The 13,111-nt window shown below is 41.4% G+C and overlaps 1 protein-coding gene across 2 annotated transcripts in view; it reads right to left on the reverse strand.

The window, feature by feature from the left end:
- Window positions 1–4,727: 4,727 nt before the first annotated feature.
- HSPA12A (heat shock protein family A (Hsp70) member 12A) overlaps window positions 4,728–13,111 on the reverse strand; it is a 50,815-nt gene continuing 42,431 nt past the window's right edge. The window contains exons 12-14 of one of the 2 annotated variants that reach the window (XR_005627440.1): window positions 11,387–11,490; window positions 8,716–10,032; window positions 4,728–8,536 (exon numbers count right to left, since the gene is read on the reverse strand). Coding sequence is in view for 1 of the 2 variants with exons in the window: in XM_039709128.1 (XP_039565062.1) it covers window positions 9,398–10,032; window positions 11,387–11,490 (739 nt within the window). In the remaining variant the exon portion in view is untranslated. The other variant, XM_039709128.1, reaches the window with a different exon arrangement.

Genomic DNA, 13,111 nt, shown 5'->3' on the forward strand with positions numbered 1-13,111 from the left:
TCAGAATGGAATGTGAATTCCTGTGCTTGGAGTATTTTCCTGCACTTTAAATTCAGAGTAAAAAGCTCAATGTACCCTGCCAAAACTTCCCCCTCAAGTCATTCATGAAGACTTCTCACCCTCTTTGAAGTTTTTCATTGCAGCACTTTTCCTGCAGCTGAAAAGCTTGACACACTTCAGGCCTGCAAAGCACAAGCAGTTTATCAGAACCTCCACAGTATAGGAGTTCAAGGAAAACACTCTAATGATGCAAATTCTGAAAGCACTCTGAGTGGCAAACTCACAGTCTGCTTCACAACCTTGACTGGTGGTTACCTCCTAAGTGCCATTTATCCAGAACACACCCAGCCAATATAACATCAGCTCCTGCAACAAGCTCCTAAGGCTTAAACACATTCCTTCCAGCTTAAACATAGGGAGGCCTTTAATCAATGTTTGCAAAGACAAAACCACAACGTGCCTCAAATCCCCACATCCCATTTCATTGGTTGTTGGTGCTTCACCAGGGCTGTTTTGGAGAGGGATGCTCCCCACACGAGTCCTTCACGTGTGCTCCCACAGAACAACTTCAGCATCAGTTTCCAAATCTCCTCCCAGCAATAAGATGCTTATCTGCCAGAAACCAGCATGCACTGCCTAATCCTCAAAGCTCCCAACAGAGCCATAAAAAAAGATCACAGGTCTATAGAACATGATTGAAGGACCTGGGATTTAATTAAATAATTAGATTCAGGGCACACATGAAACTGGTCTTCAGATATGTCAAAAGCTGTCAGGGCAGGAATGAGATGAATTGTTCCCATATTCTCTAGGGGTAGGACAACCACAGAGAGTCAAAGCTGACATTATGTAAGACTTCAGACAGATGAAGACAGTGAAAGAAACAAACTGCCTGAGCAGGTAACACCATTTCAGCATCAGAAGTTTTAAAACCACATTAAATAAAAGTTCGGAGTAGTTTAGGCAGAACTAATATTGTTTTGCAGCAGAAGGTGATATATGATTGATACCTGAAGTCCTGTCCAGCTACATGAAACTCCTGTGATGCTCTGATGGAGCTGCAGTTGCAGTCAGCAAAAATACTCAATGGATCTGAAAACAGAAAAAACCTGAATTATTATATCCTGCTTGAATTATTGAATTATTATATGCTCCCTGACTCTGAAGGGGAGAAATGAAAATTCCTTTGGTGGGATATGATCGGCCTAGTTTGTACATCTCCTCAGTCCTGTAACATCCTCAATCTTTTGGTACTTTTTGATCTTCAATCTCATGTGTTTCACCCATAAGACAAAACGGAAGAACTGCAATACTGATTTTAAAGTGTTTTGGAACATCCTCAGTGATGTTACCTGATTATTCAGCTGCCTTATTACACAATGATCAGGCTGAAACGTTGACCTTGTTTCCTGAGTAGACAAATCTATTCTCCTGCCCACTGTGTAAGGAATTTTTCATGGACAAGGCTGTGTGTTCACAACACCCTGCAAACAGTACTGCTATCCACATCTCTGCCAAACAAAGAATATAGGGAGAAAATCATCTGAAGAAGGATGCTGGAATGTTGCTTGTGGGAAAAAAGCATATTTAGATACAACTCCTGCATACATCAAGCAGAACCAGCACCTTCTCTGCCAGATTCTGCTCTACTTACAGCTAATTTCTTTCAGCTCCACTCATTTTGAAGAGTCAATAGTCATGTAGGCAAAGTGTTGGTGGGAGACACAGGCTGAGAAAACAGATCCACTATGATTGTCACAGGTGAAGAATAAACCTTCTGAGCAACCCACTCCCTGCAGTGCTTTAGCTGCAGCCCTGTGGGTGTTAGCAAGCCTGCAGGGTGCTGGTGTGTGGGAAGCACCGGGCAGCACCAGGCTGCTCTTTGGACTGCAGAGGAAGAGGATGTGCTCAGCCTGGTGTCTGCTCTTATCAGCTGATGGCAGAAGGAAGTTCCTACTAGAGGCGCAGAGATTACTCCTCAAAGGGAAGGAAATACTCCTTGTTGCCCTCAGGAAAGGGAGAGTCACCTTTCTAACTCCTTAGATTGCTGCAGTTTAACAAACCCTGGCAGTCACAGCTCTATCTCACCACTCTCTCTGCTTTGAAACCATCCCTGACCTTGTAACTGCTGGAGCACTCCACTGCCTCTGTTCCAGCACATCCAGGTCCTGCTCACACATCTCTCCAGCCAATTCCTTTGTTTCCTTACGTTGCAGTAAAGTGGAAGAATTGTAAGAAAAAGGCCTCATAATATCAGGCCTGTTCTGTTAGCCAGTCATTTCTTCTAAGGGAAGCTAGCACCCTGCAAGTTCCCATGTGAAAGCAATCCTGGTGTGAGCAGTTTGTTACCATAACAATCTATTCCTAGGTAAAAAAAAACAGCTGGCACCTGTATAAACTGTTTTTACACCGTTAGACAGAAAAATGAAAACTATCTCTCACGAAGAACTTTTCCTGCATGTACACACCCAGGGGTTTGAGTGACCAGTCAATACAGGATAACAACTTGTTACTAACCAATAAAGGTAATTGGCAAGAAAGCTACTGACCAATTGGAGTCACACACGAGGTCTGTAAAACTGCATAAAAACAAGTTACATGAATAAAGAACGAGTTTTTTTCCACCCTGAAGAAAATGGAGTCTGCATGATTTATTCCCACGTCCTTACACTCCATCTGGCCCAAGTTACATGAATAAAGAATGAGTTTTTTTCCACCATGAAGAAAATAGAGTCTGCATGATTTATTCCCACGTCCTTACACTCCATCTGGCATTGTTCTCCTTTGATGTCTTGGCTCTGTTGCACACACAATACTCCCGGAGTAAGCTTAGATTTATTTTTCATTTCTCCATGTCTGTGTCAGCTCACCTGAGGACAATGATCATAGTGGCTCCAATCTACCAAGTTCATCATTTTTTGCCATCACATGGTAATGAACACCATGACCTCATCCAGGAACTTCTGCTCTGGACACAAGCCCAGAGCTCCTGGGATATGGCATCTATTAAATCTTTCCCTAGTATTACAATCCCTGAAAAATTAGAAAACAGGTACTACTCTAAAATCATAGCCAGTACCTAATATATTTTAGTTAACTAAAGACAATGCAGAATTTCTTGGTCTGCAGAAAAATGTTTGCAGTTAACTGACTCAATATATGCCCTAAGGATGGTACAAGACAATTTTTACTGTAAGAAATTGATCTTTGCATCTGTGAACTGCACAGGCTGTGGTGGAAACTTTTTCCTTTTTATGAATACTCACATTCAAGTCTCTAACTTGAATGAAAAAAGCACAATACCTTATTGTGACTCTGCAGTGATTCCACCACAAAATTGCTTTTGATTGTTAGAACACAGCAAGGCATGAATGAGAACTAATAAAACAGAATTTATTCCTAAGTAAGTACAAGACTGGCAACATCCAGGCCTGAAGTGCAGTCACACAAAGCATCTGCACTTCTCACTAATTTATCCAGGCTGCATCTCTTGAAAACCAAGCAGTTCTTGCACTGAGTAAAGGAATTCTGAATCCACTGTCCCTAAGCCAGAGAGCTGGACACTGCTGTCAGGGAGGCCTTTTCAAGTTGTTTTATTCCACAACTTTTCACATGAGTACAAAATCTGCAAATTTCAGTAAGGGCTTAAGTGATTTCGTAGAACCAACAACTTACCCAAAATCCCTTCTATCAAGATGGGGCTGTGGCTTTAAATCTAAACACACTCCTATGAGAAAGCCCTAAGATTTCGAAAACTCCAGTGCAAGGACTAAATTCTGAATGCACACACATGAAACTCCACTGGAATCTTCAGCAGTGTGGTAGAACACCGAAAGCAAAATTTGGTTCTTAATGTATCTCTGAAGACTGTAATTATATTTCCCATTGTACTAGTAACATTAATTGAATGTTTAGCTGAAATCAAGTTCATTACAAGTTAAATACAGTACCTAGCCTATTAGGATGGTGTTTATAATTATAGTCATAAAGCACTTGTAAAACACCTTCATTGCAGAAAATGTTGGTGGAAGTTGGGTGCAGTGGCTGCTAAAGCCTCTCAGTTCACTCTCTGCATCTTTGCAGCATCATGGACCAAGGTCACCTGTGCCACTGAATCACCTCCAGAGCTTGTGCCAACACTGCTGAATTTCAGAGGAACACGGCCTACAGCTGGTAGCAGAAAAAAGCAATACTGCACAAACTGCTGTGCAAGGGTTTTTGCAGTGCAGCTGGACCTCACTGAACATCCCCAGATCTATAAAGAGGCACATTCTCATGCTAATATACCTGGTTATTGGCCAGCTTATTGGCCTGATAATGCATTTTTAACAATAAAACAGCTTTTAATAATACAAGACCTAAGAGATTACACCTCTCCTTGATATATCAGATTTCGTATTTCATTATCTGGCTCCCTGAGAGCATCATTACAGAAAATACCTGATCTGCTTTTGGTATTGCCCAAAGCCCTTCTGCCTGAGCTCCAACTAAGACCTTACTCAGAGAGCTACACCGATTTTGCTGAAGCTGAGTCATGAGCAGCAGTGAAGTTCCACCTTGGGCACACAAGTGAAGCATACAGATGGCTGGTGTCACTTCTGCTCAGTTCCACACAGAAAGGAGCACCCAAATTCAAGCATAGCCACTTGGCCTGCCTCGCTTTCATAATAAATAAGGTTTCTTTTTATAGCCATTTCCATAAAAAGAGTAGCACCCAAAAAGAGAAATTAGTTTTAAGGTATTTTATTTGACATGATTGAAGACACAAGAACACTCAAGATACAATCCAGACAAGTTGTGAACAGCTCCAAGTATCAGTGAAATCTGAATTTATCTTGCACAGAGGTGAACAAGACCACAATGGTTGGTTTTATAATATAGTTTAAGACTATTTCAAGCAGGTGAGTACTGTGACATTATGCCCAACAACTCTTATATTAGTCATCCGCTTAAGCCACTTCATATCATAAATATGCAGCTTATCTTGGCTATTAAATCTCTGCAATATATAATTAGCCTTCTCATAATAATGCATTAAAACTCCTGTATATGAATATTGGTATACTCATACCACTGAAAACTGTCCTAACCACCACTGCACATTTATCATATTCTAGCACAATTAATCATTCCATCACAATCAGCTGCTAAACTTCAGCCTAGAGTTCAGTAACTTGGACCCAAACTCACAAATTGCTGCATAGAGCAAAACTCCTGCCAAGACCTTCTGCTTTCCCTATGGATAGCTGGCCTTGTTGTCTTGCCAACACTAAGTTGCACAATGTCATCTGAAACCCCTACCAAAAAAATGCTCTGCAGGGGAATGTCCTGCAAAAGTCTCACAACTACAATTCTAAAAATGCCTCATTTCCTAGTGAATTTCATATAAATTTTACAGCCTAACAACCTTTATCGAAATGGGCATCCACATGCCTTTTACAATGTAAAGTTGTTTAATTGGGTTATTGTCTACAGACCACAGCATAATATTCTACTTAACAATTCTAATTCCTTAGAGAGACAAGCTAATTTTCCATTCCGAAAGAGGGCAACAAGGACAGCTGGGAGTTTGTTCAGTAGTTCAGTGCTCTGCAAAGATAAGCTTGATGGTGTTCTCACCAGACTGAAGGAGGAAGTGCAAAAATATGTAAACCACGTTTCACAGTTACAGGGATTTCAGCAACAAGCTCCCGCTCGGATCCAGATGGGATCTTACCAAAGGTGAATCAGAGAGGGCAGAGAATCACTGCTGGGCAGGGAACTGTGCTTCACAAGAGCTGCAGAAACCACCTGCAGCTTTCCCTGCAGACAGGCTGGAAACAGCACAAAACCCATGGGCCACCTGATCTTGCAGGTCACCTCCTCTTCACAGGGGGGACAGGGGGTGGCAGCCATTCATTAGACCAAATCCTGTGTTAAGGCCACTGAAAACAAATCTGTGCAGAACTGGACAGATTCAGCTAAACACAGCATGCAAAGACAGCAAAGCCTATTTTTCTGTGAGAATTTTGGTTTTTGGCAGGTGGAAGTGGTAGACAGAGACTGTGTCTTACCTGTAGCTACAATACAAGAGTGTTGCCTGGCTTTGGGAGGTAGTTTTTCATTTGTTGTTGTTGTTGTTTTTTAAACTAGAGAAGATCCTTATTAAAAACCCAAAACCTAGTGAAGAAGATGTATACCCAGATTTTACAACCTGATTTTTGGTTTTACAGGAGGATTCATCCATTATTATGAAGAATTGCTGGAGATGGAATGGTCACCATCTGAAACAAAGAAATGAAAACCCCAGCAACACACTATTGCATTTGGGTGATGTGCTGAGCTGGTATGACTTGCATTGCAGGAAGAATGTTGTATTCTCTGACACACCAACATTTCTTTCCTATTATTATAAGATCGGCCTTTTACATTTCATATCTTACCATCTTTAAAAGCCTATAATTACAGAAGCTGATTGAGAAACTGTGTTATTTAAAATTAACAGCTGAATGAAATCAACAGAGGCAAAGTGCATTTTTATACAAGAAAATAGCACTGTAGAAAGAAAGAGTCTGTACAATATTTAAATATTGTATATACATAAAATTATATTGTTCATAACTCATCTTAAAGTTTCTCTTGTTTGTAAACCATGGAAAGCAGCACACACAAAAAAAATCCCAGTATTTAGCTTTTAAAGCATTTAGCAGGCAGCAGGAAATCGACTGCTAGCAAGCACACTTTGTAATTATAGAAAGTATCCAGCAGGATACTGTGACTAGCATTCTCCATAGTCCTTTATTTATTTATTTTAAAGCTGAATGCAGAACACACTTCCCATTAAATCAGGGAATTCTGCAGGAAACACAGAAAACTAAATGACAAAATGCAGTGGATCAGTTGTCCATCTCTCTGTGGCAAAACTCCAGGAAAAACACAAAGTTTAAGTGCAGGATTGGAACATAAATTAATGAAATAACTGATAAAGCTTTAATCTCCCAAAAGTGTCAGTAATGGATTTAACTCGTGCTCAACTTTTTAAAAAGGAAGGTTTAGATTAATAATTAACATTGCAACATTTTGAAAATGTAATGAATTCCAGCAGGTAATCAGGCAGCTCTGTATAAATGCACTGGAAAGTGTCAGCATTTTAGGGTGATTATACAGGTTGGTATCACTCTGCTAATCTGGAGTGGAATTAGGAATTGAATCTGAAGTTGTCAGTTCATGACAGATGCAGAATGTAGGTTTTCTTCCTGTAGCATTTTGCAAAATAAAAAGCTATTCTAGTTGCAAAAGAAATTTGCCAGGTGAGCATGCTTAAGGAAACATTTTCACAAAGTTATTTGGAAAACAAGATGCTGCCATGGCCATCAGTGCACTTCTCCTGCATCAAGAGCTCTGTGCTCACTGCCAAGTAAGGAATGCTTTATTTAATGCTATTTGTAGTTCCATTCTATTGGCTTCTGCCTTCCACTTCATTGGCCATTCAACTCAACCCAGCAATATATTTTACTGAATTAAAAAGTTTGCTACAAAAATGTATTACAGTATTTTAGATCTGAACCGTTTTGTCTCTTCTGAACTGTTTAAATGTTTCTGGAAAGTCATTATCTAGCTGTGCTTCCAAATCTTATCACAGGAATAAACAAGAAAAAAAAAAACAGTCACCTGGGGAAGTGCTTGATAAAGCAGATGGGTCAGAGGGATGTTGCAGGCTGGAGAAATGTGCAGACAGGAACCTCATGAAGTTCAGCAAAGGCAAGTGCAGAGTCCTGACCGTGGGCAGGAAGGAGCCCATGCACCAGGAGCTGTCTGGGAAGCAGCCTGGCAGCACAACATCACCTTGGCATGGTGGCAGACACTGAGCGAGGCTGAATGAGCCAGCAACGTGCCCCTGCCACAGAGAGTGCCACCAGCCTCGGGGCTGCACTGGGAACAGCACTGCCAGCAGATCCTGGAAAGGGATCATGCCCTGGTTCAGCCCTGCTGAGACCACGTCTGAGTGCTGGTCCAGCTCTGAGCTTCCCAGGACAAGAGTGACACACAGCTCTGAGACCAGCAAAGGGCCATGGAGGGGAGAAGGGATTGGGGGGGAGAGGCTGTGACAGTGGGGCTGCTGGACTCAAGGAGGCTCAGGGGATGCTAGGAATGTCTGACAGCAGACAGGAAAGAGGACGGAGCCAGACTTCTCAGAGGTATTCAGTGAAGGAGCAAGAAAGAGGCAACACGCACAAATTTAAACTCAATAAATTCCTTTTAAGCGTAAGAAAAAAAACTTGCAGTGAAGGTTGTCAAATAAATTGCTCACAGTTTAGGGATCTTCATTCTGGAGACCATAAAACTGGAAAAAGAAACTTGTTCTGACTGATACTGCTTAGAATGGAGAGATTTTATCAGATAGTCAATGGATGTCCCCTTCAAGCTCAACTACTCTGTCATTCTGTGGTTTCAGATGGAGACTAATAAAAATAAGTTTAGAAGACCCAAAAGAGAAATAGGTTTGTTCTTAATATTATTTTCCAAAGTATAATGACGGTAATGCCAGCTAATTAACCTGACAGCTTGTAGAATGGAGAGGTTTTATCAGATAGTTAATGGATGTCCCCTTCAAGCTGTCATTCTGTGGTTTCAGATGGAGACTAATAAAATAAGTTTAGTAGACCCAAAAGAGAAATAGCTTTGTTCTTAGTATTATTTTCCAAAGTATAATGACGGTAATGCCAGCTAATTAACCTGACAGCTTGTTCTGAGAGCTTTGATACAAAGGCCTTGTTTTCAACCTGGAGCAATCAATATTAGGCCCCCAAAACACACACATATTTCCTAAATATAATTTTAAGGATTTCTGGGGATTTTCTTTCCTCAGAATTTAAGTAATTTAGATCCTATTTCTTTGAGTCATTCATTTTCAGCACTTTAAATTCTGAAAGCACTGGGCAAAACCTAAAGAATACAATAAAACTACTAATTTGTTCCCATTGCCAGAGGATGGTGCTGTTTAAACAGATATCCCACACAGATACACCCCCCTACAACAGCCACGTGGGTTAGTGAGTTTTTCTCAGACAGAAGAGGAAGAAGAACAAGGCAAAGAGATTATAACTTGGTATTTTTTTAACTAACTTTCAGGACCCAACAATAATCAGTGTTTATTTTATAAAGGTAGATCTTTAAGCATGCGTGAGTAACTCGGTAACTTTTACTACCTCTGGAACTTTTGCTCCCGAAACTTTTTAAGGGTCTTTCAAAATGCAGTCCTTGGTCACCAAAGGACACAAACACAACATACCCCACCTTACTAGCTGTTCTCATATAGCCTGCTGAAATTCAAGGTGATGACATGACAGACAGAAGTCAAAAAGTGGAACAGTGGAAGATCAGTCTCACAAACAGGCTGTGGTGGGGGAAAGGGCCGTCAGTAATTTAAGAAATCAATACCAACTTTGACACTTTTAGAGGTGGCAACATCCACAGCCATGGCTTTGATTTCAGTGTCCCCAAACTGCATCAGCGTTTTGATCTCGCGCCGGTTGGGCACGGAAGCGTCAGTTCCCGTCAGATCCAAGCGCAGGGTGCCGCACTTCTTCACGCCGGGCTCGGTGATGAAGCTGACGTTGTCTTGCTCCGAGCTGTAGATATTGATCACTATTACTAACTGAGAAGGCTTGGCAGGTGTGTAGCTGCGTGTCACAGTCTCTCCCAGGGCTACAGACTGGTCGGCTGAGATGAATTTGTCAAAGACGTCGGTGCACCAGCGCGTGCCGTCTTTGACGAGGAGCTTCTCCGGGGGGTGCTTGCCCTCCACGAAGCGGTTGAGCACCCCGACGCCGTAGGTCAGAGGGGAGCGCCGCACCTTGATGACTGCAGGGTCGAGGCCAAAGAGAACAGCGCCCTTGAGGATGGTCAGACCCACATCCTGGGGAATGATGACCCGGCACCTGGAGCCAAAAGCGCTCTGGACGGCTTGTTGGAGCAAGGGGGATTCAGCAAAGCCGCCCACCAGGAAGAGGAACTTCACGTTGGTCACCTCTGGCTTATCAAACACCTCACCTGAACAGAAACAGAGACCATTCAATAAAATCCACTTCAACAAGGCAATGCAAGCGTGCATGTGAAAATGCCAATGTCTGGGCGCTGAACTGAGTGTTCCATGCACATGATCTGAAACTGCCACATCCGTGCCCACACTGCCACCCTCAGCATGCACCAGCCCCACTTCTGGTATCTCCAGTATGAATTCATCCACCTCAAATCATACATTTTTGAAGGGGCATTTAAAACTCATTCTTTATTGCATTCCAGATAAATAACTCCATTTTATCCCCAGTATATTTTCACTATGAATTAATTCACCTCAAACCATACAATGTTTTTGAAGAGGCATTTAAAACCGACCTTTTATTGCATTCCAGATAAATCACTCTTTCAAATTCACTTATTATTTCTGACCCCAGCAGAAACACAATAAACACCATCTGCAAAATAATCCCTCTTTACACTTTTACAGATTTTCCCTCTTAGCTTAAGCCCACATCTACTTTCAAGAACACCATGCAGTGCAGTTGTAGGCTCACTTTTAGTTTCAAAGAAGTGAGTTACCTGTCACAACTGTTGCAGTCCTCCCTGCTCACATATAAGCTGCTCTATACTTGTTGTCTTATTAAGTTCTGAAATATAGCTAATAATCCCTCACACATGATGAGCAAAAGCTGGATATATATTTCAAACAGTGCTTTGTAATATGTAGAAAGAAACACTTTTCTCACCACAAACATTATACTCTATTTGATACTAATTTCATCTTTGGCTAGGAAGACCTTAAATAGTAACTTTCCCAATAAACACATGTCACTTTCCATTACTGGACAAATAAATTCATTGCTGCTTAAGCCATGCCTGGAAGTACTTTTACCATGATGCATTATTTACTATTTGTGCTTTGGAGATGTCAGTGATTTGGATGGTCATGAACAAATGTGACCTTCCACTAGGAAGGAATGAATTGGAGTCTTAATAGGTGTAATAATCAGAAATGAGATACAACTCTGGCATAATCTGGCTGTTGACTAAACCAGGAAAATGAAAGGCAGGGTCTGGCTTTCTCAGTGGATGTCAGCCCTCTGAATGCTTGCAGCCCTGGAAGCACAGAGTAATTGGATCTTAGGCAGTATCAGAACTGAATCACACTCAGTAACTAGCACTAGGGCTAGGCAGGAGTAGGTGCTCAGGATACATCCCTTACTTTTATTGTTTTCCTAGCTGATATTTAGAGAGTTGCAAGTTTCAGAACTGAATTCCTTGTCCACACTGGGGCATACCAGGAGGGTTGTTAGTGGGCTGAAATGGGTGAGCAAAGCTTCAGTTTGAGCTCAGCCAGGAAGTGGAACCACCCACAGATACGTACTCAGGTGCTGAACGATCTGGTCAATTGTAGGTTTGAAAAGAGCATTCATTGCATCAGGGCTCATCCTCAGCATTCCCTGGGAGGACCACTTCACAAAGTCCACACTGCAAAGGAACAGTGAGAGAGAACATTAAAGCACTGCAGCTGAGCTGTGAAACAACCAGCATTAAATAAATTAATGAGTTCACAGAATCTGTGTGCGTTTTCCTTGGAACAAAGTGCCCTACCTCACCCTAGCCCCATACCAACTGCAGTTATGTAAAACTTGAAGGAAGAATTATTATTTTGGCTTGTCTAATTGTTGTTTTCTTTGCCTGATTGCCTTCTGCAGCATTAGCAATGCTCAACTGCTCTCTGAAACAGCTGGCAGTCAATGTAGTGCTCGCTCATCTGAAACAGCACTGATTCATCCCCAGAAGGGCAACACTTAGATTATAGCAGTGGCAGGCCAAAGCCACTGGAAACACACAAGGAAAACAAGCAAGTTGGGAAGCCTCAGGAGGCAGAAGAGAGAATTGCATTTTTAACGAGGCATAGCATTTATTAAGTGAACACAGGCATTATGCTATTCTATCACTGATACACATCTGTATAGCTCAGTAATCTCCCTTACATTCAAGCATATTATATGTTAACCTTTACACTCTTTCTATCCTGTTATCCAATTGATTTAATTTCATTTAAAGGGAGCATTTATCATTTCCTCTAAGATCCACCATTAAGACTATTAATAAAAAGGAGATGGCCTCATGAGGAGGAGGATTTCCAGAATTTTTTAATGATTTCAGAACCTCACTCTCATTTAGAAAGCAACTGTTAGCTGGATTCCAAGTCACTTAAGCTTCCGCTACAGTTACCAGTATCTTCTGAAAGAGATGCAGGAGTTCCAGCCTGCATAATACATTCAACACTAGCTAGTATAAAAAATTAAGGTACAGGTACTAAATATCAAACCTTCCCCTCTCAGGCCCCAAGCCTTCTGTCCCAGATTCACAGGTTCTCTTGTCCATTCTCTTTTACACCATTAAACTCCATGTTTTCTGTAACTTCAAGAGATGCAAAATGCCCATTTTTTGCTTTCTGCTCCCTTCCTTTTCTGCAGCAGCCGACAATCTTGTCATTTAGGGTGACTTCTTGATACTGAAAATCATGAATTAACATCTCTGGAGGGGATTATGTCTCCCTGCCTATCAAGTAAATTATCAAACTTGCTAAATACTGTAAGAATCAAAAGCCTGCCATCACTTCAAAAGCTGAATGCTTCCCCTTACAGAGCTTTGTGCAGTAGTGTATGTTTTCTCCAGTGATCTGATACTGTTAATAACTTCCCTCAAGCCATGAACATATTTACATATCTCACAATCTTAGACTTTTTTCTAGGATCCAGGCCACTAAAAATTAAGGATCTAGGCAACAAATTCTGTGTTTGATCTGACATTCCTAACATGCAAGAGACATGCATGAGACTCTCAGTATAGTCACAGGAAGTGATGCAGTGGTGGCCTAACAGAAGTTGTAAACAGCAATACCTGAAAAGTGCAAGTCTTGTACGGAAAAGATTTTGCAAGAAATTGATGAGAACTCTTCATTCTGGAAACTGCACCAGATGCAACCTCATCTTCTCATCCTTGCACTACACTTTAACACTATTACTTTTCAGTCCTAATGTAATTAGGATATTTTAATTATTTGCCTTTGCTACCAGTAGTTAATTCTGCATCCATG

Source organism: Passer montanus, unplaced genomic scaffold (genome assembly GCF_014805655.1).
Source record: "Passer montanus isolate IOZ18808 unplaced genomic scaffold, ASM1480565v1 scaffold21, whole genome shotgun sequence".
NCBI classification, from domain to species: Eukaryota; Metazoa; Chordata; class Aves; order Passeriformes; family Passeridae; genus Passer; species Passer montanus.